Raw genomic sequence first — 27,907 nt, 5'->3', positions numbered from 1 at the left:
AACACTACAATTTGGCTGCAAAGTAAGATGTTGGAGATGGTTGTTAAGTAGGAGGCAGCTCATAGGTGTGTCTGAATGGGTTGTAGGGGCCAAGGTTAGGAACTTATGGACACTGTTCTTTGGGGAGTAAGAGCCATTGTTTGTTTAGATTTTGGTTTTGGTTTATTTGTTTTTAATATGTCCTTAGAGTGACACATTATTGTGCTTTAAGATCACTAGAGTAGATGCATACATGATAGATTGAAGTGAACAGAGAGGAGAAACGGAGAGGTTGATTAAGAAGACAATTGTGATTGGCCAGGTGAGCCACAAAGATGATCTGACCAAGGAAACAGCAGAGGAGTTAGAGAAAAGGAAACAAATGTAAAACAAAACAAAACAGGACTTCCCTGGTGGCGCAGTGGTTAAGAATCCTCTTGCCAACGCAGGGGACACGGACTTGATCCCTGGTTCAGGAAGATCCCACATGCCATGGAGCAACTAAGCCCGTGCATCACAACTACTGAGCCCGTGCTCTAGAGCCTGCGAGCCATAACTACTGAGCCCGTGTGCCACAACTACTGAAGCCCGTGTGCCTAGAGCCCATGCTCCACAACAAGAGAAGCCACCGCAATGAGAAGCCTGCACACCACAAAGAAGAGTAGCCCCCACTTGCTGCAAATAGAGAAAGCCCACACGCAGCAACAAAGACCAAATGCAGCCAAAAATAATTTTTTTAATTAAAATAATAATAATAATAGTTCAAAAAATTTTTTAAAGCAGAAAATGATAAGATAGAGAAAAAGAGTTGGATCAGTATGTATAACATTGGGAGTTCCTCATGACAACTGTCAACCAAGGCAATAAACCAAGCAATTTGCAGTTTTGGAAAAAAATCGTTTTATCTATAGATATAGATATATGTAGATATACATAGATATATAAACAAAAATAAAAATATATGGGACTAATGTACTTTCATTACTTAATCAGACTATTTAAAGACATATTTAAAGCAAAATCATGAAGGATGTTTTTCTCTTCACCACACTCCTCTTCCCGTTGGAAATAAACAGTATACCTTAAATTTACATTAGAAATAGTCTCTGTCCTCAAAGGGATATATGAAGTTAAGTCCCAATGAAATACTAAATTTCATCTTTTATTCTGATATTTCTGTTAGATCCACACGATTCTTACGCTCCACATGTGTCCATGATTCATACTAATTGCATATCCATTTAGATAAAGGGGGTCCCCTCAATATTTCCCTCAAAGATGTTTCTGTCCCAAACTGAGGGGAAAACAGTTCAGAGTGGCCCTTCACACTATGTGGAGGGCCCCAGCTTCTTCATTGAGCAAGGACTCATCTAAACTTATCTTTCTAAAACTCAGTTCTCACATTCAGTCCTCCACCTGCTGTCAGTTGTGGGCAACTCCACCCCACGTACATCCTATCCCATGAGCTCTGGACATGGCCACTAGAATAACTCCACCAAAAAATAAGTTTAACATGTTGAACAATTTATTAAATACGTTGGTTACTAAAAATATGTTTGCAGAATTTGTACTGAATGAATTGAGAAGAGCCAGGACCAGGGTTCTGAGCCCCTTTCTTGTTTCCCCCTCTCTCTTTTCCTAATACCTCCATCCTGATCTCTAGTCTCTACTCCTTCTGTGCTAGCAGTCTGATGAGACTGGAGACAGTTTCAGGTAACAAAAATACTGAAAATGCTGCTTCAAAGAACATATTCATTCGCTATGTTCAAAAAGAATATTTATAATCATTGAATGTGTTCATAATGAATATATCTTAGAACAACATTAAGTAAATTGATAATGTGATAAATTCAGCAGATCGATTTCAGTGAACTGATCCTTCAGGAATGGGCATTCACCAAACTGGTTTCCAATGACTAACGTTTTAGTTATAATCCAGTTGGTCTGGACACCCTGGATCCCTGACATTTCCAAACACTTTCTTACCTCCTACCCCTGCCCGTATCATCTTCCCTCTCACACTTTCCTCTTTAATTCCTACTTATTCTAGCAGTCCCTTCTCCAATGTCCCCTCCTATCCTCCAGACCAGACTCCAACTTCCAATTACAATTGAGTGTTTATAACTCTGATTCTGACTTGGCTTAACTGACATCTGAAGTCTGTCTTCCCCACTGGACCATAAGTTCCTTGAAGTCAGAAGGTGGGCTCTTAATCATGCCCTACATGGTACCTAGCACTGAGCCTCATTCAAAGTGCTCAATAAATGTTTGTTGAATTTACACTCAAAAGCACCTAGTGCTAAAATATGTTTTAAAGAAAAATAACACTGTTCCATATCTATTCTTACAGTGTTTGCTGTGTCAAGGTCAGATTTTAGCTGATTTTTAAAAAAGGCATATCTTGGGCTTCCCTGGTGGTGCAGTGGTTGAGAGTCCGCCTGCCGATGCTGGGGACACGGGTTCGTGCCCCGGTCCGGGAGGATCCCACATGCCGCGGAGCGTCTGGGCCCGTGACCCATGGCCGCTGAGCCTGTGCGTCTGGAGCCTGTGCTCCGCAATGGGAGAGGCCACAACAGTGAGAGGCCCGCGTACCGCAAAAAAAAAAAAAAACTTACGCTGCCCTATTACTTACCACATGTCAATTTTGAGCCATTCAGGCCTGCCTCCTTTACTCTTGTTGATAATTAGAAAATTCTTGTGCTGAGCCTCATGACTGTGGATCTTTCTAAAAGTCGGTGAAAGAAATCTCAGCAAAATAAGAAGGAATTATTTTCTCTTCCCCTGAAGCTACAGAAAAGCAGATATCTACATCATAAAACTGACCTGCAAATGTTATATCTAACAAAGGAGATTGTTTCTTTGCCACTTGAGCATAGTCTTCAACCCTGGAAAAGTCTATAATTCTGACTGGTTATCTTAGCAAATTATTTTTTGTCTTGGATAATATTTAAATTATTCTGTTTTTGAAAGTTATAAATACTTGTGAGTTTTCTTTGCAAATCCAAAAATAAATTGTTACACTTTCTTCTTCACTTGAAATCCTGAATGTAAATTAAAACTTTTGACTGTTGGATTTCTTTTTTTTTTTTTTTTTTAAATTTCAGCTTTATTGAGACATACTTAAATTGTAAGATACTTAAAGTGTACATCATGGTGATTTGACAAGCGTATACATTATGAAAGGATTTCCCCCTGCTCCCCCATCTAATTAATTAACACATCCATCACATCACATATTTATCTTTTTCCCCCAGTTTCATTGAAAAATAATTGGCATACATCATTGCATAAGTTTAAGTTGTACAGCATGAAGATTTGATTTACACATATTGTGAAATGATTACCATAAAAGGTCCAGCGAACGTCTGTCTTCTCATATAGATACAATAAAAAGAAAACAAAGAGGACTTCCCTGGTGGTCCAGCATTTAAGACTTCTCCTTCCAATGCAGGGGATGTGGGTTCGCGCCCTGGTTGAGGAACTAAGATCCCACATGCCCCGGGGCAACCACCCGGAGCCCAAGCACCACAGCTAGAGAGCCCACGTGCTGCAACTACTGAGCCCACACGCCACAACAAAGATCCCCCGTGCAGCAACTAAGACAAAGATCCCCCATGCAGCAACTAAGACCCGACGCAGTCAAATAAATATATATATATATATATATATATATTTTAAATGTAGTAACACTTAAAATTTTAAAAAAGAAAACAAAGAAAATAAAAGGGAGAAATTTTTCCTTGTGATGAGGACTCTTATGATTAATTCTCAACAACTTTCCTATATATCATGCAGCAGTGTTAGCTGTAGTCATCATGTTGTACATTGCATGCCTAACACTTATTTATCTCATAACTGGAAGTTTGTACCTTTTGACCACATTCTTCCAATTCCTCCCCCCACCCTCCACCTCTGGTAACCACAAATCTCTTTCTATAAATTTGTTTTGGGTTTTTTGTTGTTGTTGCTTGTTTGTTTTAGATTCCACATAGAAGCGTATCTTTTCTTGATTCTGGAAACATTTAAGTTCTACTCTCTTAGCAAATTTCAATTGTACAGTACAGTGCTATCACCATGTTTAACATTAAATCCTCAAACCTTCTTCATCTTATAGCTGAAAGCTTATATCCCTTTACCAACCTCTCCATGTTTCTCCCACCCCCCAGTTCCTGGCAACCACTTCTTAGATTTCTTATTTAAGCAAAAACCAAACCAAAACGAAAACCCTTTTTCAAAATTTGTTATAATACGACTCAAGGTTCAGCTCAGTATTTCCAACTGCTTCATTTGTATCTCCCAGGCACCTTGAAGCCAACATATCCCAAACTAAACACACTATCTTCCTTCCTTTCAACACTGCTTCACCTTTGCTTTCTGTCTCAGCTAAGGTAATAATCACCATCCGATCTCCCAGACTAGAAACCTGAGTCATGCTAGCCTCCTCTCGCTTGCCACCTTTCCATATTCAGAGTCACCAAGTCTTGTCACATTGGCTGTAGCAACACTAGAATCTGTCATTCTCTCTTACACCCACTTCCATAGTCCTGGTTTATGTTCTCCTAGTTCCCTTCACCCCACCCTACACCACAGCAAAAGCCTTCAACACCTGTAAGCCACCTTCCATGTTGATGCAGTTATATTCCTAAAAAGCAATTTACTTAAAAATATCCATGGTCCCCAATTCTCTAGGTCCCCACAACTCTCCCAACTCTCCCTCTACTTCTGCTCACTTAAAACATTGTGCTTCAACCACATGCAAGGGCTTACCTTTCCCAAAACATATCCTGGAACTTTCTAAACACCTTCAAGCATTATCGTATGATGTCTCTTGTGCGTGAATACTCTTACCTCCAGCCTCCCCGTGATGCACTATCCAGATCAAATGCCACCTCCTTGGTGAAGAATTGCCCAACCCTCTCCTCAGGAAATATCAGTCTTTGCTATGCTTCCCTAATACTTTGCTGATACCTTCATTGTAACACCACACTGTACTGTAACTATTCACTTTTGCCTCTTGCAGTAGATTATAGGTCCCTTGGAGACAAAGAAGGTGTTTATTCAGCCTTCCACTTTCTAACCCAATATTACCTGGCATAATAATAGTTATCCAATAAATGTGAAATAAATGAAATTTAATTTTATTTTATCTTCAGAGCGAGAATGAATAAATGAAATTTAATTTTGTTTTACCTTCAGAGTGAGAATGACTAAATACCTACTGAGGACAAAATGAAATAATATGTAGGAAGTGCTTTATAAATTTTGAAGGGATGATTCAGTGATTCGACTTCCCTTACTAGTTCTCAGGATGTGCAGTGGCTCAGTGGGCCAGGTGTAGCATTTACAGTTCATCATCATGACCCACTGTGGTCCCTCAGCAGAGCCTGCACAGGACTCAGCAAACCACAGAGTATGGAGATGGAGCCTAGGACTTGTGAGCTGAGGAGACCTGAATTTGAGTCCCAGCAAATACCAGTCAATTTCTATGATCTTGAAGAAGCTACCTCAGCTCCTCAGATCTCAGTTTCTCATCCTTAAAATGATGACATTAAACTTGGATTATCTTTCCATTCTCTACAAACCCTAGAATTCTGTAATTGCCCACTGAAAATCTAAGACTTCCCTAGCAAATGCCCTTTTATTTCAATGACATCATCACCTTTTAAATTCATGTAGAAATGAAACCAGCTCAAGAACTATAGTCACCATGGAGGGTCTCTTATGAAAAATACCATTGGCACTTGCCAAGGCAGTACAATTTGAGAGGCTCTGGGAAAATCCTCAGCCTCCAAATTTCTCCTCCCATTAGAGATTACTTTTTAAGTCAATGTATTTATTTTATCTAAACTCCCTTTTTAAAAATTCAGATACCTCTGGAAAGAATTAATTTTTCTCCAATCTCAGATGGAGTGTCTCCTGACTTACACCTGCACTCTCAATCACATAACTTTCAGACTCCAGAAAGAATTTGCTTCCACAAAATTCTCTCCTTTCCTAGAATTTCTTTATCTCTGTATCAGCTCCTTCCTTCTGTACCCATATTATATTCAAATGTATCTCTACACTTAATACAAAACTTCTTTGGTGCTTCCTCCTCTTCTGGGCACTCTACTTTGTATTCTCCTTTAGTACTACATTTAGGGACAGAACAGGAGTCTGCCAAGAGAAGGGTGGTTGAAGAATTAAAACTAAAACCAGAGAAGTACTATGTCTTGCCCAACCAAGGGAGAAGGGAATTTCAAGAAATAAAGTTAATCAACATTGCCAGATTCAAAAAGTGAGGGAGAGAAAAGAGATGAGGACAATAGAGGCTTCTAGCTTCAGAAACTAACTGGAGGCTGACCAATATCCTCCTTATGATTAAATCTAAAGGTCTTTGCTATCAGTGGTGGAGGAGATGTAGAGGGGTTAATAAAATCTCTAAAGGAAATTGCACCAATTTTCAGAAGGTAGACTCTGAAAACCAGGTCTCCTGTGACTCCCTTTGGGACATCTGGCTTACATCCTGACTCAGCTGCCCTATGTGGAGAGGTAGTAAAGGATTAACAAACAAACACACTCAACTTTTAGATGCAATAATAAGAGCAATTTCTTACTTCTTTTTGGCTTCAGTGTATTTTATTAGCATGCATTATTATTCCCCCATTTATAATAGAAAATTGAAGCTCAGTAGGGGTTAAAAGTACTTTCCAAGTCACACTGTCCCCTAATGCAGTATCCCTGAAAAGATTTCTGTTGAAAACACCCCCACGTTTGATCTCTGCATTATCCTTCTAATCTTGTATTCCTTAAAGGGCCAAACTACCAGCCTTTCCCCCAAGGTGCCCTGGATGCTCCACTGACCTGCAGGTAGCCGAGGAAGAAGACTCTGTCATCCTGCCTTGGGTAGTTTGTAAATGAGGAAAACTGCTTTGTTCTGTAATAGGCTTAGTTCCTCCCCAGATAAGAGTTTACCAGAACACCCTGAAGCTGGCTCCACCAAAAAGTCCCTGAATTCCAGCCATGTGGTTGGCTGTTCAGGGACGGCCAAATAGAAATGGACGGGCAGAGACTCCCTACTGGCTCAGTGAATGATTAACAGCATAAGTAAAGCAACAGTGTTTATCTAATCACCTTCCTTTTCACTAGCCCTCTTTCTTGATAACATGTCACAATGTTTACTTTCTCCTCTGCCAACTATTTCCCCTAAGTGGAAAGGTAATATAAATTTGATGCCAGAATTCTTTTTTTTCTTTTTATAAACAAAAGAGGGTTATACAAGATGCAAACCAGCTAGCCTGGAAACCTTAGGTACTGCAGGGTTCAGATTAGGTCCACAAAAATGATCCACTTTCTGTGATTCTAGATCCAGCAGGGTTTCCTTGGGTTCAGGGACAGATGACCTTCCCCTGAACTGGTCTCCATCCCACTCCAAGAAAGTACAGAGGATGAAGAGTTCCGGCAATATGCTGAGTTGCGTGGCACATGATCAGTACTCCAGAAATACATGACCTCCAGAAGTTGGTCTATCACTGAGTGCTGCTCAGAAGGATGCAACAAATGGCCAGCCATGTTTGTTATCACATGTGGTCCTAAGAAGGACCACAAACCCTGACATTATCCAATTAAGCTCTTAATCCTCAGGATTAAGGTTTGTGTGCTCAGGGGACTGCTACTAAAGAGCAATTCTTCCTGACCACTTCACCTTTTCTGTAATAAACGCCAAAAGTCCTATAAAGTTTTCAGAAAAGGAGTTGAACCGCAGCAGAAGTTTTGACAAAAGATAGGAGATTTGAGCAGGGCTTTGAATGAAAAGTGGAAATTATTAGATGAAAATAAGAAAGATACTAGAGGTAAAGAGAACATAGACCAGGAATTCCCTGGTGGTCCAGAGGTTAGGACTCGGTGCTTTCACTGCTGGGCCCAGGTTTGAGCTCTGGTCAGAGAACTAAGACCCTGCAAGCCATGTGGCGGGGCCAAAAAAAAAAAAGAGAGAGAAGCGTTTAAGCATGGACCAAGTCACAAAGGTGAGGCTGATTTGCTGATTTTTGATTTGACAAGAATGAGTACAAAAGAGGATACAAAACTATGCAGTCTTGAGAACGAAGTTGGAGGAAATATAACCTTGAAAGCTGGGTCTTCAAATACCATTTCTCAATCAGCTGGAATCCTTTTCTTTACTTGCCATAGTGACTGTTCCAAATTTTTCTCTCCAGGTCACCAAATTGTCTTACTCTCAGCAGATGATCGTGCCTCCTACTTTACTAAGAAATCATTCCACGTTAGCTTCTATCTGCCTCAGATTGTCTTCCCTATTCACTCCTGTTTCAGAAGAGGTTTCTTTTCTTTCCTTCCTTATTTTCAATGTATCTTCCATCCTGAAATGTTCCCTCAGTCTTGCCAAAACCTCAAATTCAAGTTTTCTTCTGTTGTGAGATGTTGAACTTCTCAAAAGAATCTCCTATGTTTCCTGCCTACTTTTTCTCTATAATCACTCCCCACCCCTCCCATTGTGGTCTTCAATCTGGCTTCCTCCCACCTTTACTGACACACCTCTGTGAGGTGCGCCCTTGTCTCCAAATCCAAAATTTCTTTAACTCATCACTTACGACTTCTCGGCAGCCTCTAATGCTGCAGATCATCTCTTTTCTGAAACTCTTTTCTCCTTTGGCTTCCATTACCCTAAACATTCCTGATTTTCCTATCTTACTAACTGCTCTTTCTTCATTGTTATTACCTGTCTTCCTACTTTTCAACCCTAAATATAGATAAACCCCAAGTTCTTCCTTTTAAAAATGTTTCTCTTTACATCTATCTTACCTGTTCTCATGGCTTTAACTATTCCCTATAAGAGGGCTACCCCATAACTACATCTTTATCTCTCATTACTCTCCTAAACTCAGGCTTACATTTTTCATTGCACCTTTATACTCAACAAAGGAGAACTTCTCATTTCCTGCCCAGAAACTTTACCTTCTGACCCCAAGATTAATCCAGGCTTCCTGGAATGGAATTTCAGCCTCACCTTTAAACACTTCATCTCCCTCATCCTCCAACGTTTAATCACTTAACAAGTTGTTTTGATCTTGCAATGTCTCTCAAATCTGCTGTCTCTTTTCTATTTCTAATGTCATCAAACCAGTTCAGGTCATCATTGTCTCTCAGGTGGATCTGTTGCTATAGACCTTTCATTGGTTTCTCTGTCTCAGTTCTTTTCCTACTACACCTGTCCTACATCCTGTTGTGAGAGAAATCTATGTTCTGTCCTTATCACTTCCTTGCTTGAAAGTTTTCCATCTCTACTCACTGCCTACAAAATAAGGCTTAAATTCTCTAACTTGCCCTTTAAAAGCCCTTATAAACTGGCGCTTTTTTTTAACATCTTTATTGGAGTATAATTGTTTTACAATGGTGTGTTAGTTTCTGCTTTATAACAAAGTGAATCAGTTATACATATACATATGTTCCCATATCTCTTCCCTCTTGCGTTTCCCTCCCTCCCACCCTCCCTATCCCACCCCTCTAGGTGGTCACAAACCCCCGAGCTGATCTGCCTGTGCTATGCGGCTGCTTCCCACTAGCTATCTATTTTACGTTTGGTAGTGTATATATGTCCATGCCACTCTATCACTATGAATGAAATTTTGGTCAATTTAGATTAATCGTAGGAATAGGAGTAACCATTTACTTGGTTAAAAAGCTTATGACTCTCATTTGCAACAATGTGGTTGGACCTATAGGGTATTATGCTTAGTGAAATAAGTCAGGCAGAGAAAGAAAAATACTCTATGTTATCCCTTGTATGTGGAACCTAAAAAAATAAAATAAATGAATGAATATAACAAAACAGAAACAAACTCACAGATATAGAGAACAAACTAGTGGCTACCAGTGGGGAGACGGAAGCAGGAAGAGGCAAGATAGGGGTAGTAGATTAAGAAGTACAAAATACTATGTATAAAATAGTTAAGCAATAAGGATATATTGTACAGAGCATGGAAATATAGCCATTATTTTTTTGTAACTTTAAATGGAATATAATCTATTAACAATTGAATCACCATGTTGTACACCTGAAATTAATATAATATTGTGAATCAACTCTACTTCAATTAAAAAAAAAAAGCTTATAACTCTTTACTACATTTTTCAAATCTTCTTTCCACTTGGAACAGCCTTCTCCCTAATCTTTGTCTCTAAATCGTAATCACTTTCAAGGGCCCAAAAAACCGTGCTGGTTGGGCTTCCCTGGTGGCGCAGTGGTTGAGAGTCCGCCTGTCGATGTAGGGGACACAGGTTCGTGCCCTGGTTCGGGAGGATCCCACATGCCGTGGAGTGGCAGGGCCCGTGAGACATGGCCGCTGAGCCTGCGCTTCCGGAGCCTGTGCCCCGCAACGGGAGAGGCCGCAGCAGTGAGAGGCCCGCGTACCGCAAAAAAAAAAAAGAAAAAGAAAAAGAAAATATATTCATATGTGTTGCAACATCTCAAACTGAAAAAAAAGAATAAGAAAATATATTCATATGTGTTGCAACATCTCAAATTTAGGGCTAAGTTTCATCCAAAAGGCAGTGAGCAATATTACCAGAGAAGATTTGGAAACCTGGTTTTATAAACAGGATGTCTGGGAGATCCAGATGAGAGTTTGGGTTCTAACTCTACTTTTGTCTCCATAAGTCATTTTAAGGATACAGCTGTTCTGAGCCTATTTTCCCAAAATGAGACATTAATTTTTGCCTCAAAAGTTTTGGTTAATTGGGGGTTAATTTTTGTTAATAATTTGCAGCTCATATTAAAAAATGAAACAGTAATTCCCTGGCAGTCCAGTGGTTAGTACTCCACGCTTTCACTGTCGAGGGCCCAGGTTCAATCCCTGATTGGGGAACTAAGATTCCCCCAACCCATGCAGCACCACCAAAAAACGAAAAGAGAAAAAAAATAAGGAATGTACCTTAGCTGTGATCTGAGCTTCCCATTCTCTTTCAGACAGGAAATTAAACCTTTCCCTCCCCATTAATGCATTTCTAATTCTGGTCTTAGACAATCACCACACTTGGTCATTCTACATCCAACACACGCGCACACACACACACACACACACACACACACACACACCCCATGCGTCATGCAACTGCAGCTGGTTACTGTGAAGTTGCATTTTGGCCCAAAGAAAGAAAAATCTGAAACCAATTTCAGAGCCAAGAGGAAATTTTATTCATAGTATTTCTATTACCCAGTCTGCTCAGACAATGTCAGGGCAACATTTTTGTCTTCAACTCAGCTTTCCTTATTTCCAGAGAACATTTTACTTTCTCCATCATTAAGCCACTTTTCTTTAATCTTTGTGTAAAGTTCTCTATGGCTTTGCATAGTTCCTTACTCTCCTGAAAGGCAAGCTGAAGAAAGAACATTTTTTGAAGTTAACAGTTTAAGAACTGAGACTCAGCTCTACACTCGGAAGCTAATGAGTAGTGTTTAGGTGCCCAAATGGGGGCTCAGAACAACACTAGCTTCAGTATGGATCTGGGTCTTCAACATGATGAATCATTTAAATTTGCAGGATGGCTGGGGGCTGCCTAGGGCCCCTTTCAGGATGCTGCCAAGTGTCCCTCTCTTCCTCCTGGGGTACAGAGATATATATAAAATCTTGCAACTTGGTGTGTCTTGGGGGAAGTTATCACTGCCTGCCCCTGGGGTACTTTTTTATTTTCTGAAAATAAAATTTAGTGGCTTAAATCTACTTGTCATCTCAGTAATAAATATAGACTAAGAGAGGAGTCTCAGTGAAAATGGATCTGTTCAGCATTTTTGTGATTTTTTTTTGAAGTCTAGAAGAATTTTAGACTTTTTGCAGCAATACTTCCAAGTCTAAGACATAAGTTTATGTACCTTGCTCTTTATTTACTTTATTTATTTATTTATTTTTTGCGGTACGCGGGCCTCTCACCGTTGTGGCCTCTCCCGTTGCGGAGCACAGCCTCCAGACATGCAGGCTCAGCGGCCATGGCTCACGGCCCCAGCCGCTCCACGGCATGTGGGATCTTCCCAGACCGGGGCATGAACCCGTGTCCCCTGCATCGGCAGGCGGACTCAACCACTGAGCCACCAGGGAAGCCCTACCTTGCTCTTTAAAGCACATGAGACAACAACCCCTACCAAAAGGGCCTCATGAGGTATTAACGATGGCGGAGAATGGGAATTCATATACAAAAACATGAGTCACTAGTTTATAGGCCCCACTCTACAATCAGGCCAAGACCAATCCATTCAAAGACATTCCAAATTGAACAGCTATTTACTGAGCATATGCCAAGAGCGACACCAGGCCCTGGAGGCACAGCTGTGAATAAGACAGAAAAGAGCCCACTCTTACCAGTGCTTTCTCCAACTCCAACTCAGTTGGTTTGGGAGCTTCTTGGATCAATTCACAGACCGGAAGGGTACTGCTCCACTCCCCATCAATGCACTGTTGCTGCTGTGTGCCCACCAGGTAGTACCTGGACGCAAGTAAGAATGGCAACAACGTTTACACTTCCACTTCTTGAACTGGGCAACTAAAGCTGGTTTTCTGTAACAGTATTTCAGTATTTCACACTGTAATAGAATCTACTTTTCTGCCCCAGAGCCCTAATGCATGCTTAAGTTATCTCAATATTACAAAGCAGTCATAAAGTAAAACCATTCTCCTGGGGGTGGAGAGGACCCAAGTGATGAGTCAGACTGTAAGACACGGAGGAGTGAAAAATTCTAAATATGTGTTTTTACACACACAGTTTTTGGGTGGGAAGGGTGAAGGAGGAACCTCTTCATTTTTCAGTACTTTAAAAAGGCATCTTTCGGGCTTCCCTGGTGGTGCAGTGGTTGAGAGTCCGCCTGCTGATGCAGGGGACATGGGTTCGTGCCCTGGTCCAGGAAGATCCCACATGCCGCTGAGCGGCTGGGCCCATGGGCCATGCCGCTGAGCCTGCGCGTCCAGAGCCTGTGCTCCGCAGTGGGAGAGGCCACAACAGTGAGAGGCCTGCGTACCACTAAAAACCCAAAAAAAAAAAAAAAAAAAAAAAAAAAAGCATCTGTCATCTGTGCTCTAAAAAGGAGTAGAAAGCTAGAGACAGCCTTCAAACAAATCTTGGGGAACTGCTTAAAAGGAGCCTCAGCTCTTAATCAGAAAAACATGAGAGTTGATGGCAAAATGCATTGGAGGTAAATAATGAGATTGAAATGCCAGTGAGATCACATGACTCTGAGTTAATAAGATTGAGGCCAGGAAAAGAAAAGGTTAGGAGATCTGTAAGCAGGTGACCAGGCAGTCTAAGTTAAGGTTAGACTTTAATTACTATGTCCTAAGAATCTCTATTCTAAATAATTCTATTTCTGTACTTCCATATATTCTGTGGGGTTTTTTTGAGTTTTTTGTTCTGAGACTGTTTAGAAAAACATATTTTTTGGGGGGGGTGGCTGCGTTGGGTCTTTTGCTGTGCGCGGGCTTTCTCTGGTTGCGGCGAGTGGGGGCTACTCTTCGTTGCGGTGTGCAGGCTTCTCATTGCAGTGGCTTCTCTTGTTGCAGAGCACAGGCTCTAGGTGCGCGGGCTTTGGTAGTTGTGGCACATGGGCTCAGTAGTTGTGGCACACAAGTTCTAGAGCACAGGCTCAGTAGTTGTAGTGCACAGGCTTAGTTGCTCCGCGGCATGTGGGATCTTCCTGGGCCAGGGCTCGAACCCGTGTCCCCTTTATTGGCAGGTGGATTCTTAACCACTGCACCACCAGGGAAGCCCCAGAAAAACATACATTTTAAATATTTTATCTTGTCTTAGCTAAGAGAAAAAAGAGTGATACTTCTATTAGGATAAATAGGAGGATCAGTCTGTCTTCTAGGGCTTGGGGAGAGTTGGCAGTAGGCTAAAGCAGCTCTCAAAATCAGAATGTGTAGGAGTTCCCTGGTGTCACAGTAGTTAAGAATCCATCTGCCAATGCAGGGGACACAGGTTCGAGCCCTGGCCCGAGAAGATCCCACATGCTGCAGAGCAACGAAGCCCATGTGCCACAACTACTGTGCCTGCGCTCTAGAGCCTGCGAGCCACAACTACTGAGCCCACGTGCCACAATTACTGAAGCCCGCGGGCCTAGAGCCTGGGCTCAGCAAAAAGAGAAGCCGCCGCAATGAGAAGCCCATGCACTGCAATAAAGAGTAGCCCCCACTCTCTGCAACTAGAGAAAGCCCACGCACAGCAACAAAGACGCAACGCAGTCAAAAATAAATTAATTTTTTTTAAAGTTTAAAAATCAATTAAAAAAATATATCAGAATGTGGTAGGTAATCAGGGGACTAGATTGAGACAGACTGGGTCTTTTCCAAAACAAGGCTACTAGTCAATGGGCAAGGTCTCATATTTAAAAGGCTGCAATAGGGCTTCCCTGGTGGCGCAGTGCTTGAGAGTCCGCCTGCCGATGCAGGAGACGCGGGTTCGTGCCCCGTTTCGGGAGGATCCCACGTGCCGCGGAGCGGCTGGGCCCGTGAGCCATGGCCGCTGGGCCTGCGCGTCCGGAGCCTGTGCTCCGCAAATGGGAGAGGCCACAGCAGTGAGAGGCCCGCATAACGCAAGAAAAAAAAAAAAAAAAAAAAAGGCTGCAATACACTTACCTCGCTTCACAGTAATAAGTAATGGTAGATCCCAAGTTGAAATCTATTCCTTCAAAATAGCCATGAGTTGGTTTCTCAGGAGGGCCACAGTCTCCTGAGAGACAGGAGTATAAGAATGACAGCTGTGAAGTCCAGTAATGCTCAATTAACAATGCCAGGCCCCTAAGTGCAACTGTGTAGTCCAGCACCTGCCACCTTCACAAGCCCATGTGGGATCTGGGACATGTTCTCCATTCATTTCCTTCTGGTCAAATCATATTTATCCATGAGAAAGACTCCCTCCCCTGGCTCATTCTCTGAGTCATTAGTGATGTGAGAGTACTTTGTGATTGGCAGGAACTTGAGGAAAGGAAGGTTAAGTTGTAGAGATGCTAACTGTCAGTGTACAAGAAGGGAAAAATTAGGCTATAGGTAGAGATGGAAGAAGTAACTCCTGAAACAGTAAATAGTGTGAGCTCATATGGAGGTTGACTACCCCTGTGTGACAGTTGTACCATATGAGAGATTCAGCAAAAAATGGAGAACAGAGCTGCGAGGAAAAAGGATGAGTCTGTAAAATTATGGAAAGAGAGTCGGACAAGGTACTAGATGTTGTGAGTTTTGGTTTTGGCTCTTCCACTGAACACACCGCATGAAAGAAGCCATTTTACCTTTCTCAGCTTCCTTCTTTTTAAATTAATTAATCAATTATTATTATTATTTTGGCTGCATTGGGTCTTCGCTGCTGCACGGAGGCTTTTTCTAGTTGTGGCGAGCGGGGGCTACTCTTCACTGCAGTGCGCAGGCTTCTCATTGCAGTGGCTTCTGTTGTGGTGGAGCACAGGCTCTAGGCCCGCGGGCTTCAGTTGTTGTAGCATATGGGCTCAATAGTTGTGGCTCTCGGGCTTTAGAGTGCAGGTTCCGTTGTTGTGGCACATGGGCTTAGTTGCTCCGCGGCATGTGGGATCTTCCTGGACCAGGGCTCAAACCCATGTCCCCTGCACTGGCGGGTGGATTCTTAACCACTGTGCCACCAGGGAAGTCCTCAGCTTCCTTCTTAATCTATAAGATGAGCAGGCTAAACAATATTATCCATAAGGTCCATTTCAGCTCTGAGGTTATATGAGTTTAAACTTGTTGATCAAGATTAACAGCTGGGCGTCCCTGGTGGCGCAGTGGTTGAAAGTCCGCCTGCCGATGCAGGATACATGGGTTCGTGCCCCGGTTCGGGAAGATCCCACATGCCGCGGAGCGGCTGGGCCCGTGAGCCATGGCCGCTGAGCCTGCGCGTCCGGAACCTGTGCTCCGCAACGGGAAAGGCCACGACAGTGAGAGGCCCGCGTAACCGCAAAAAAAAAAAAAAAAAAGATTAGCAGCTAAATTAAGAATAATTATGTATTTACTGAAACACAAAGTGTTCAAAACAGAAAACTAAAACAGCAAAGCATAAAAGAGCATGTATAATATAATACTACTTTTGTAAAACACAGGCACATACCAACATATATGAACAGAAAAAAAAAGTCTGAAAATTATATGCCAAAGTACTCTGTTATCTCTGGGTGGTAGGTTTGTAGGTAATTAAATGTTTTCTTCTTTTATTTTCTGTATTTTTCCACAACAGAGATGTATTACTTGAGCAGTTAATAAATAATTTTTAAAAGATCAAAACCTGAGTTCAAAAGTTGTGTGGAAGAAAGGAAAAAGAATTTCAATGAGTTGATTAAGCAACTCCAGTGTCCCAAATGGACACCTCACCAAAGATATACAGATGACATATGAAAAGATACTCTACATCATATGTCATCAGCAAAATGCAAATTAAAACAACAGTGAGTTACTATTACACATCTATTAGAACGGTCAGTCTCTGGAACACTGACAACACCAAATGCTGGGAAGGTTTTGGAACAACAGTATTCATACATTGTTGATGGGAATTCAAAATGGTAGAGCCCCTTTGGAAGACAGTTTGGTGGTTTCTCACAAAACTAAATATACTCTGACCACATGATCTAACTCCCAAAGAAGGTGAAAACTTACATCATAGAAAAAAAACCTTCACATGGACATTTTTAGCAGTTTTATTCATAATTGTCAAAACTTGGAAGCAACCCAAGATATCCTTCAGAAAGTGAATGGATAAGTAAACTGTGGTACATCCAGAAATGAAACATTATTCAGCACTAAAAAGAAATGAGCTATCAAGCCATGAAAAGACATGGAGAAACCGTAAATGCATGTTACTAAGTGAAAGTAGACAAACTGAAAAGGCCACACAATGTATGATTCTAATTGTATGACATTCTGGAAAAGGCAAAACTATGGAAACAATAAAAAGATCAGTGGTTGAGAGGGGTGGGGGAAGTAAAGTGATAAATAAGCAGAGCACAGAGGATTTTTAGGGTGGTGAGAATACTCTCTATGAGATTATAACGATGTACATATGTCATTATACATTGGTCCAAATCCTTTGAATGTACACCACCAAGAGTGAACTCTTAGGTAAACTATGGACTTTGAGTGATAATGATGTGTCAATGTAAGTCTATCAATTGTAACAAATGTACCACTCTTGTGAGTGACGTTGATAATGGGGGGGGCAGGGGGGAGGCTGTGCATATGTGGGAACAGGGGCAATAGGGGGAATCTCTGTATCTTCCTCTCAATTTTATTAGAAACCTAAAACTGCTCTAAAAAAATAAAGTATTGAAATAAATAAATTTGCAATGTTAGATGTGTATCATTCCAAATGAGATTTTAAAATTAATTTTTTGTTTCCTATTTTTTAATTTAAAATTCTGGTTAGGAGTGCATTGTAATACCAAGTCTGCCCATCCAGGATCTTTTCTTTTAGTCATGTCTTATTTTATGTCCTTTGGTAAATTTTCCTATAGGTGTCATGAATGGAATTATTTTTACATTTCAATATCCATCTGATAACTCTTACTAGAAAGTGAAAACTGTTGATTTTTCAAAATTTATTTTGTATCCAAGAATGAAGTTTTTAGTAGAATTTCTTGGATTTTTCAGGTATATTTTGCAAATAATGATATCCTATGACTCACCAATCATTCTAGGACTCTATCCTATAGAAATAGTAGCATAGACATAAAGATGTATGTGTATAGACATATATATACAATAACATTCATTTCATCATTGTTTGTAATAGCAAAAATATGGAAGTATAATAAATGTTCATCAATATGAGAGATATGGAATAAATCATGGCATATCCACATGTAGTTAAAAAGCAGGAGGTAGAGCTATACATACCGATCTGAAAAAGATTCCCATGTATATTGTTATATGAAAAAAGAAGCTATTTAAAAAATATGTATAGCAAAGTCTCATCTTTGTAGGTATATATGTGTATTGGTATGTGTGTGTGTGCATTTATTTAAAATATCTGTGTAAACATAAGAAAAAGTCATTAAACACATCCAACTAATTACCTCTGAGAGCTATGAACTATAGTGATAAAAGGAGGTATTTTCAACTCTTATTCTATGTAATTTTGCAATGATGAGTTATGGTCTTTTTTCCCCCCTGTTTTTGTTTATCTTTCAAAAAAAAATTATCAATCTTGAAATTTTAAAAAAATATAGTCGGATGTCCCAAACTACCCTGTGTATCATTCCAAATGAGATTTTAAAATTAATTTTTTGTTTCCTATTTTTTAATTTAAAATTCTGGTTAGGAGTGCATTGTAATACCAAGTCTGCCCATCCAGGATCTTTTCTTTTAGTCATGTCTTATTTTATGTCCTTTGGTAAATTTTCCTATAGGTGTCATGAATGGAATTATTTTTACATTTCAATATCCATCTGATAACTCTTACTAGAAAGTGAAAACTGTTGATTTTTCAAAATTTATTTTGTATCCAAGAATGAAGTTTTTAGTAGAATTTCTTGGATTTTTCAGGTATATTTTGCAAATAATGATATCCTATGACTCACCAATCATTCTAGGACTCTATCCTATAGAAATAGTAGCATAGACATAAAGATGTATGTGTATAGACATATATATACAATAACATTCATTTCATCATTGTTTGTAATAGCAAAAATATGGAAGTATAATAAATGTTCATCAATATGAGAGATATGGAATAAATCATGGCATATCCACATGTAGTTAAAAAGCAGGAGGTAGAGCTATACATACCGATCTGAAAAAGATTCCCATGTATATTGTTATATGAAAAAAGAAGCTATTTAAAAAATATGTATAGCAAAGTCTCATCTTTGTAGGTATATATGTGTATTGGTATGTGTGTGTGTGCATTTATTTAAAATATCTGTGTAAACATAAGAAAAAGTCATTAAACACATCCAACTAATTACCTCTGAGAGCTATGAACTATAGTGATAAAAGGAGGTATTTTCAACTCTTATTCTATGTAATTTTGCAATGATGAGTTATGGTCTTTTTTCCCCCCTGTTTTTGTTTATCTTTCAAAAAAAAATTATCAATCTTGAAATTTTAAAAAAATATAGTCGGATGTCCCAAACTCCCCTGTGTTAGATCTAGTAGTACAGGAATCCTACCTGGGTGGGGAGGCGGGGGGGTGGGGGCGGGTGTTGTTTATTGTTTGGGTGCTGATCATTTCATTAGAATGCATTGCTTGTGTTGAGCTTGCCTCTTTCTTGGCTGCCTGCTAGATCCTAAACCCTTCCCAGATACAAAAAAGAGGACAGCGGGCATGTGGTGAATGGCTAGACTTTCACTGCCGATCAGTATCTTTGGGATTTGCACTTTTTTTCTCTTATACTTACTGCTTTTGCAGACAGGAAAGGGAGGCACCCAGGTGTGGTTCTCTAGGCACCGGCTCCAATTGCTGCCCTTGAGGATGTAATGCTCATTGCACTTAAACGTGACAGTGTCATTCACATTCACAGGCTCCAAGGAACTAAACTCACCATTCACCAGCAAAGGGTCAGGACAGTGGCCCACTGAAGAAGAAAACAGGCAGAGATATGAAAGGGCTAAGCAGAAACCTACCACAGCAAAGGCTAGACCTCCTCAGGCTTCATCAAGAAAATTGAAAATGAGAAGTAAAAATGCACCTTTTAATGTGGACTGGTACATGGTACGAAACCATATCAATGCAGAATGAGAAAAGACTGGGTTGCCCTTAACTGTGGTAGAAAATGTCTTGATCATGCACAAGAGTGACAACTGACATTTGAACTTACTAAAGTTAAGCATGTAATTGGAAATTACCAATAGCATGTTCATCATTCTCTTATGTTAAGCATTGCTCAAAATTCTTGAGCCCATGTTTGAGGCAAATGTTTCCTTCCCTTTCATCCTGTCAAATACACACATTAGTCATCATTTTTTACTTTGTTTTCTTTTGTTCTGCCCAGGTGGAAAAACAGGAGAATACAAAGGGATGTGAATTTGGTTGTATGAATAAAGGATAAATATACAGGTGTGCTTTAGGTATAAAGGAGAACTTTACACTCTAGGTTTAAAGGAGAACTAATCCAGCTATTCCTAAAAACAGTATTAATAAAGAGAATGTGGACTAATTATTCTCCATCTCTACAGACACCACAAATGAGTTTTATGAACCTGAACAAATCACTTAGATTTCAGTTATCACATTTGTAAATTGAGAACATAAATTTTCCCATTTCAAAAATTATATGATGGGGCTTCCCTGGTGGTGCAGTGGTTAGGAATCCACCTGCCAATGCAGGGGACACGGGTTCGAGCCCTGGTCCAGGAAGATCCCACGTGCTGCGGAGCAACTTAGCCCATGCGCCACAAGTACTGAGCCTGTGCTCCAGAGCCCGCGAGCCACAATTACTGAGCCCACATGCCACAACTACTGAGCCCACATGCCACAACTACTGAAGCCCGTGCGCCTAGAGCCTGTGCTCCACAACAGAAGCCTGCACACCACAACGAAGAGCAGCCCCCACTCACCACAACTAGAGAAAGCCCGCGTGCAGCAACGAAGACCCAACGCAGCCAAAAATAAAGTAAATAAAATAAATTTATAAAAAAAAAAAATTAGGGGGCTTCCCTGGTGGCGCAGTGGTTGAGAGTCCGCCTGCCAATGCAGGGGACACACGTTCGCGCCCCAGTCTGGGATGATCCCACATGCCGCAGAGCGGCTGGGCCCATGAGCCATGGCTGCTGAGCCTTTGCGTCCGGAGCCTGTGCTCCGCAACAGGAGAGGTCACAACAGTGAGAGGCCTGTGTACCGCAGAAAAAAAAAAGAAAAAAAAACATTATATGATGGATGAAATGAAATGATAAGATATATTTACTTCAAAATAATAATAATGCAAAGCAGAACTGTAGATTTAAAAAGTCGTGCTGATCATACATATGAATTCATTTTACACTTCTGTCTTGTATATGTTTAAAATTTTTCATAACTTAAAAATTTTAAAGCAGTATGATATTAAACAAATTACAGCCCCCCCAAAAAAGTAGTTTTAATATGTGTAAGAAATCCTTTCCTTCTTGTAGGGATGATTGCGTCTACTAATTCAACTAAATTAATACTAAGAGCTGATTATGTACCTACTAAGAGAAGTTCCACAACTAGAGTGCTTTAAAAATGTATTACTAGAAGTTGAGAATTTTTTTTCTTATAAAGTCTTACCATGGCCTACTGGAGGTATGATATGAAAGAATACAGAGGGATGACAAGGTGAACAAAGTAGCAGAAAGATCAAACTTACAGCGGCACTCAGGAGCAGGGGCATTCCATCCTTTAGATGCATTACAGAAAAGGGTTTTCTCTCCTACCAGGTGGAAGCCATTGTTACATAAGTAAGTCCCCAGAATTTGTCCTTCCCCCTCCTTTGCAACAAATATGCTATTGTCCACTGGGGGAAGTTCTGGACAGATCTCTGTTGGAGGGGAAAAAAAAAAAACAGATTCGTTTGACGTATCACGTGCCCTGAGGAAGCACTTACTAGATTCCTCATCCAAGTGTCTTTTGGCTTGATTATTAACTCTGATTCCTTGTACTCTTCCATGTCCATGTACATCCACATCCCTTCCTGCCCAAGGATTCCCAAAGTTTTGTTTTCAAAAGAATAACAGGAGTTTTACTCAAGTTCAGCCATAAGTTATCCACTCCTAAAAAAAACAATCCCCTTTCCAAATAGTGGTCCTGGAGTTTATCATAAATAAGACCTCTCAAGATTTTGAAATTGGTACATTTTTTGTTCCCAGAACAGAAAGGGAAAGTAGCAGACAATGACCCACTTCATAGAGCAAAATCAGTAAATATTTACTATGCCCCTATTGAGTTCAGAGCATTAGGCCAAGTAATTTGAGATTTTTCAATGAAGGAAATATATTTTATAAACTTCAATTTCATTAAAACCCCAGATAGAATGCCTCATAATCCACAAGCTGATATCACATGCCTTACAAACTGAGGTTTAGAAAAGCATACGTACCATCTGAGGCAGAAATCAGCCACATATCCACAAGGCAGCACATAAACCAAAAAAACATCTTGCGATCAAAATTGTTTGACCCGGGTTGGAAATAACCCAGCCTAGGATCCTGGTTTAGATCAAAATAGGTCTTCTCACACCACTTGAGATCAGACCAACCACCTCCTTCCTAGAGAAGGGGTTGTCTTGATTTCTCTTCCCTGGAAGGAAAAAAAATTCTACAACAGGAAATAAGAGTAGCTGTAAGGAAGTTGGTACAAAGAGGGATTTTGCAAAAACCCAAAGGGGTGATAAAAAAGAGTTGCCGGTTTTAAAACTCAGTTTCAGAAATGGCCCAAGTGTTGCTTATGCAAATCCAGTTGACCAGTCCCTTTGAACTGCAGGCTGATCCTTCCCCAACAGATTTGGGCCAAATGGTCTTACCATGACCTTCACATCTGTCGATATTTGCCAGTGTTTACAGTCCACCTTCTGCAACTCTCTCCAGCATTGTGGGTAGAGGCGGGGAGGTGGGGGTGGAGGTGTGCATCCCTTGTGCTTTCCCAAGTAAAACCCAACTCTGGGTGCTACCTCCTCCCCCTTTCTCAAATACCAGGTATCCTAAGACTGTAAGCAGCATTGAAGACTGAAAGCTCGGGCTTCCCTGCTGGCGCAGTGGTTGAGAGTCCGCCTGCTGTTGCGGGGGACGCGGGTTCGTGCCCCGGTCCAGGAAGATCCCACGTGCTGCGGAGCGGTTGCGCCCGTGAGCCATGGCCGCTGAGCCTGCGCGTCCGGAGCCTGTGCTCCGCAGCGGGAGAGGCAACAGCAGGGAGAGGCCCACGTACTGCAAAAAAAAAAAAGACAGAAAGCTCAAGGAAGCCAACTAACCTTACCTGTCTCCAACCTTCCAGACCATATGGCTTCCCAGAAAGGAGCTGGTCCTGATGGATTCCAAACTTGAGAAGGACTCCAAAGTCCTGCAGCAGCACAATGTCCTCATTTGCCAGCTCTGCACCAGGCTTCCATTCCGTGGTCTTCTGGGCAGGATTTGACCTGAGTCCAGAGTCAACCAAATGAGCTAAGAGAGAGTTGAGGGGAATGCTTTGGTCTTGGGAATGAAGCATGTAAAATTGCTTTTGGGTTCCCATAGCTTCTTGTTCATGATGATTATAGCCATTAGCTAGTTTTCTGTGCTCCAATTACAAAACTGGGGTAAAATTCCTAAAAAATCTTAAGTTTAAATAAAATAACAAATATAAAGCATAATATAAATATAAAGGCATAAAAACACGGTAAGGTCTCAAATGTTATTCTCATCCCCACCCATTATCATTACTTTGTTTTTGTTGTTGTTGTTGTTGTTGTTTTGTGGTACATGGGCCTCACTGTTGTGGCCTCTCCCGTTGAGGAGCACAGGCTCCAGACGCGCAGGCTCAGCGGCCATGGCCCACGGGCCCAGTCGCTCTGCGGCATGTGGGATCTTCCCGGACCGGGGCACGAACCCATGTCCCCTGCATCGGCAGGCGGACTCCCAACCACCGCACCACCAGGGAAGCCCCATTATCATTACTTTGTAATGATTTGTTCATGACTTTCTCCCACACTAGACTATGTTAAAAAACAAAATTCAAGATCTAATTGGCTTTATTCAACAATTCATTAATCGGGCAGCATCCCACCTAGTAAATACAAGGGCACTCTGAGGAGTTGTACAAAATGGAGGGTTTTTATAGAAGGAGAGTGGGGCAAGGAAGTTACTAGCAAAAGAAAAGGAAGAATTGTTTCAGGATAGGTCACCTTCTTTGGGGGAAAAAATGAGAGTCTAATCATGCAGATTACCTCATTAGTTCTGACCAGAAAATTCCAGACTGGCCCAATTAAGAATATATTCCTGGGGGCTTCCCTGGTGGCGCAGTGGTTGAGAGTCCGCCTGCCGAAGCAGGGAACACGGGTTCGTGCCCCGGTCTGGGAAGAACCCACATGCTGCGGATTGGCTGGGCCCGTGAGCCATGGCCACTGAGCCTGCGCGTCCGGAGCCTGTGCTCTGCAATGGGAGAGGCCGCAACAGGGAGAGGCCCGCATACCAGAAAAAAAAAAAAAAAGAGTAGATTCCTGGGGAAGGTCAAAATTGCAATTAGGTCAAGTATTAATATTAAATCTAGGTTTGGTATCAGGACTTTAGCACAGATGACGTCATTTGGGACCTGTGGTTCCCTCTTTAACAACTGTCAACAACTCTAGAATAGGGATTGTGCCTCATCTGTGTTTGCATTCCCTTCCTCTGCATTGCATAATGAAAAGTATTGACAGAATCATCTGCTAAATGAATAAAGCAATGCAGAGTAAATGAAAAGAAGAGTCACCCAGAAACTCTACCACAGCCCCTCAAATCCATACTGATAACTTATTATATACTGCTTTTATGGTTTTCCTGTGTCTTTGATCAACTAATATGTGAGCTCCTACAGTGCAAGCATCTTTTAAAGTATAATTTTCAAAAAAGTAATAACATGACATTCATGTAAATATAAAATGAACAAGTGTCAAAGATTTCACTCAACTCATTAATTAATGAGGGAACCATTAAGATGCTACAGTGAATTTAAAGAAGAATTTGAGGAACAGATATATAGTATATAGTCAGTCAAAGGCATTCTAAAATGACTTTTCTACTAGAAGCAAAACTGGTTAATATACAGGGCAACAAACTGTAATACTTGAAATCAGATTTTCTAACTGATGGAAATTAATTGAATCTCTACTGGACAAAATTCTTTTGCTTTGCCCTGATTGGGAATCATTTGCATTGTTCTCAGAAAAGAATCATTTGCATTCCTACCCATTTTCTACAAATTAACCTCTACTCTTATTAGAGAGTTGTAAAAAAGCCTAGTTAATAGAAAGCCAACCAAAATTACACACCCTTATGGAATCAATAATCCCTAGAGAGTGTCTGCTAGAGAATACTCAGTAATTCATAAAAAAAAATGTCTCCAGGGCTTCCCTGGTGGCGCAGTGGTTAAGAATCCGCCTGCCAATGCAGGGGACACGGCTTCGAGCCCTGGTCAGGGAAGATCCCACATGTCGCGGAGCAACTAAGCCTGTGCGCCACAACTACTGAGCCTGCGCTCTAGAGCCCGTGAGCCACAACTACTGAGCCTGCATGCCACAACTACTGAGCCCGCGCACCTAGAGCCCGTGCTCTGCAACAAGAGAAGCCACCACAATGAGAAGCCCGCACACCGCAGCGAAGAGTAGCCCCCACGCGCTGCAACTAGAGAAAGTCTGCATGCAGCAACGAAGACCCAACGCCTCCAAAAAACAAACAAATAAATAAATAAATAAATCTCTTAAAAAAAAAATGTCTCCAGTGATCTCTATTTGCCTAGTTCCAAGTTTTGAGTAATTTTTAACATACCACATAGTCTATTTCTTGAGGAATACATGTTCCTCAGTATCTAGTGTACATAATGTTTGTACAATAAATAATAAAAAATGAAAGAAAATTTTTATTGCTACATAAACATGGGTATAAAATAGAGCATTATTACAGGAAATAATTGCAAATAAGTCTTCGTCTCAATGGCTTATTTTAGATTCAGAATGATTAGGACTTTAGAAAGGTACTATGTTGCTTATAACACTGTCCTCCTAACATTTCTTCGTGAAATGTAAAAATATTTACACTAAGTGGGATATAGAGAGACTATAAATATCCTCACAAAGTTCAGGTCGGGTTTTATGGTCAAATAAATTAAAAGAAAACTTTGTTTTCAAAGCGTATTGAATTTTGTAATTCCATATAAGGGATTACGTGTTTTATTATGGGTGTCCAAGGTTGAATAAGCTAATAAATGAGCATTAAGTGACGCTGCTAGCCTGTTGAACAATTTGATCTAATCCAGATTGTCTCCTGGAGAACTAGGGTAATAAATCAGGTGCAGAAGTCGTACTCAGACTGGTTTGATTACTTTACAAAGGGATGGCGGCCAGTAATTAGCGGAAGAGATCAGAAGGTGAGGGCGGAGGGGTAGAAAAACAAAAGTCCGCAATGCCTAGGCTGGGGGAAGAGTTGTGGGGAGTTAAACAAGGGGAACACACCCTGTGCTGTGTGTGTGTGTGTGTGTGTGATTTTAAGAGACTTGGGAAAAGATTTTTTAAAGTTCTACAGTATGTTACGAATGGATTTCCTTCGGTCTTTGTCAAGACAATTCAGAAAAGATCTAAATTGCTTCTCTGATTATTTTTTATTTACCGAGTTGATGTTTCTTGAATGCCTCACCAAGAAAAACCTGGTCCAGAAAAGTAGCCTTTATTCAGATTACATGAGAATAAAATATATAAATTTTAAAAAGGTCAAACTGTTCATGAAGCATTGTAGAATAAGCCTTGCTTGTGAGTCAAGACAGACACATGCACTACAGCAAGGTCAGACTTGATGAATGACAAGCAGTGTGTCTTTACGTGGTGGCAATATAACTCTTCAAAGACTACTGCTCACCTTGTTATGTCCCTTCAGACTTACTGCAAAGTCCCTATTACCTACTGAAGCAGATTGCTGTTCATTCCCCAAATCCATTCCATTCTTCTTCTTTAGTAATTAAACCACAATTATAGCTGGCACAAGGTCACCTGGAATGTTTTTTTAAAAATACATTTCAGCCTGCCTGCAGTTATACATAGCCATGAGCTATGAGAATAATACTGCGTGCAACATTTAGAAAACACCCTTAAAGGAAGTTGGTGAACCCTTTTTGCTCCCTTTTTACTGACTGGAATGTACACATGATTCCGGTAGCTTGGTATTGTACTATGAGGTAGGATCCAGCACATTGTAGGTGAGAGTAACCTTCTGCATGTGTAAGGTGCTGTTATTTTGTATTTGGTGACACCTTCAGCTGAAACCAACTCTAATCTGAAACACTGATGAATACAAGAAGATAAGGGCCAACTGGTATTTGAGTGAAAGGACCCAGGAATTTAAATTTGGAAAAAACTGTTTAATAGACTTTACTAAATTGTGCCCAGAGGCTGTTTTCCATCCCATGCACAAATTCTAAAAAAGCAACGGGTGAAAGAGAAAACCTATGAAGTGAAAACTGAATGTAAACAATAAGGTAAATGGATCACTAATGAAGAAAACCCAAACGGATAAACAAGCCATTCCCGGAAAGTAGGCTGGATACTTGGTGAAGGGCATTACACTTTTTGAGGTGAGGTCCCATTAGATCTGGAATACTCTTCCCAAGGGCTCCTATGCTTCTGAAATTATTTCACTTAATTGCAAGGAGAAACTCACCTATAGAATCTGATTTCGTTTTCAAATGCGCGGTATCACATATACAACCAAAAAGCATACTTAAATGTCTTTGGGAATTCAGAAGGGAGTTATTCTGCCCCAAATGCAGCTGGCTTAATGAGAATAAAAGAAGAAAGACTTTGTTCCCTTAAGTTTTTAAGAAAACGAAAACATTACTCTCCATGATTAGCAATGCTATCTTATTACAATCTATTCAAATTCTTAACTAATCCACGATGTCCAGTTTAAAAAAAGTGAGCATTTCAAAATCTCATATATTCCCCTTCTCTGCTTAAGAGTTAATATCAAATAGATGTCTTCATTTTTTATGAAATGAAAATTGTGTATGTATAATGTACCAAATATTGTACCAAAATTGTGTATGTATAATGTACCAAATATTACCTTCTTTTGTGTGTGATTTTAAAAATTAGCTGCACTTTTTAATTAAAAATAACTTTTATTACATTTCTTATTACAAAAGCAATACATATTATTCACAAATTTTAGCATGATCTTATTTATCCAGGAGGTAAACTTTTCTCCAGAGAAATGTATCTCTTGGTTTATACTTATAATAAAAATCAATGAAAAAAAAAGTATTCAAAAGAAATCCA

At 40.5% G+C, this 27,907-nt stretch overlaps 2 protein-coding genes across 2 annotated transcripts in view; both read right to left on the bottom strand.

Annotated features, from left to right (window-relative positions):
• C4BPA (complement component 4 binding protein alpha) overlaps positions 1-6,854 on the bottom strand; it is a gene marked incomplete at its 3' end in the record, with an annotated part of 39,838 nt that extends 32,984 nt beyond the window's left edge. Inside the window, exons 1-3 of the mRNA XM_007470726.1 lie at positions 6,823-6,854; positions 6,057-6,110; positions 2,612-2,704 (exon numbers count right to left, since the gene is read on the bottom strand). Of these exons, the coding sequence (XP_007470788.1) occupies positions 2,612-2,704; positions 6,057-6,110; positions 6,823-6,854 (179 nt within the window). The remainder of the gene's footprint in view (positions 1-2,611; positions 2,705-6,056; positions 6,111-6,822) is intronic.
• Positions 6,855-11,150: 4,296 nt separating this feature from the next.
• Positions 11,151-22,342, bottom strand: C4BPB (complement component 4 binding protein beta). The gene is made up of 5 exons (XM_007470720.1): positions 22,013-22,342; positions 19,358-19,534; positions 14,595-14,688; positions 12,330-12,453; positions 11,151-11,352 (listed from the first exon to the last, which is right to left on the bottom strand). The coding sequence occupies exons 1-5, from the start codon at positions 22,068-22,070 to the stop codon at positions 11,209-11,211; spliced, it is 597 nt and encodes a 198-aa protein (XP_007470782.1). The 5' UTR covers positions 22,071-22,342; the 3' UTR covers positions 11,151-11,208.
• Positions 22,343-27,907: the final 5,565 nt, after the last annotated feature.

The sequence above is a fragment of the Lipotes vexillifer genome, unplaced genomic scaffold (assembly GCF_000442215.2).
Source record: "Lipotes vexillifer unplaced genomic scaffold, Lipotes_vexillifer_v1.1 scaffold1122, whole genome shotgun sequence".
Lineage (NCBI taxonomy): Eukaryota > Metazoa > Chordata > Mammalia > Artiodactyla > Lipotidae > Lipotes > Lipotes vexillifer.
This window is presented reverse-complemented; position numbering and strand designations above follow the sequence as displayed.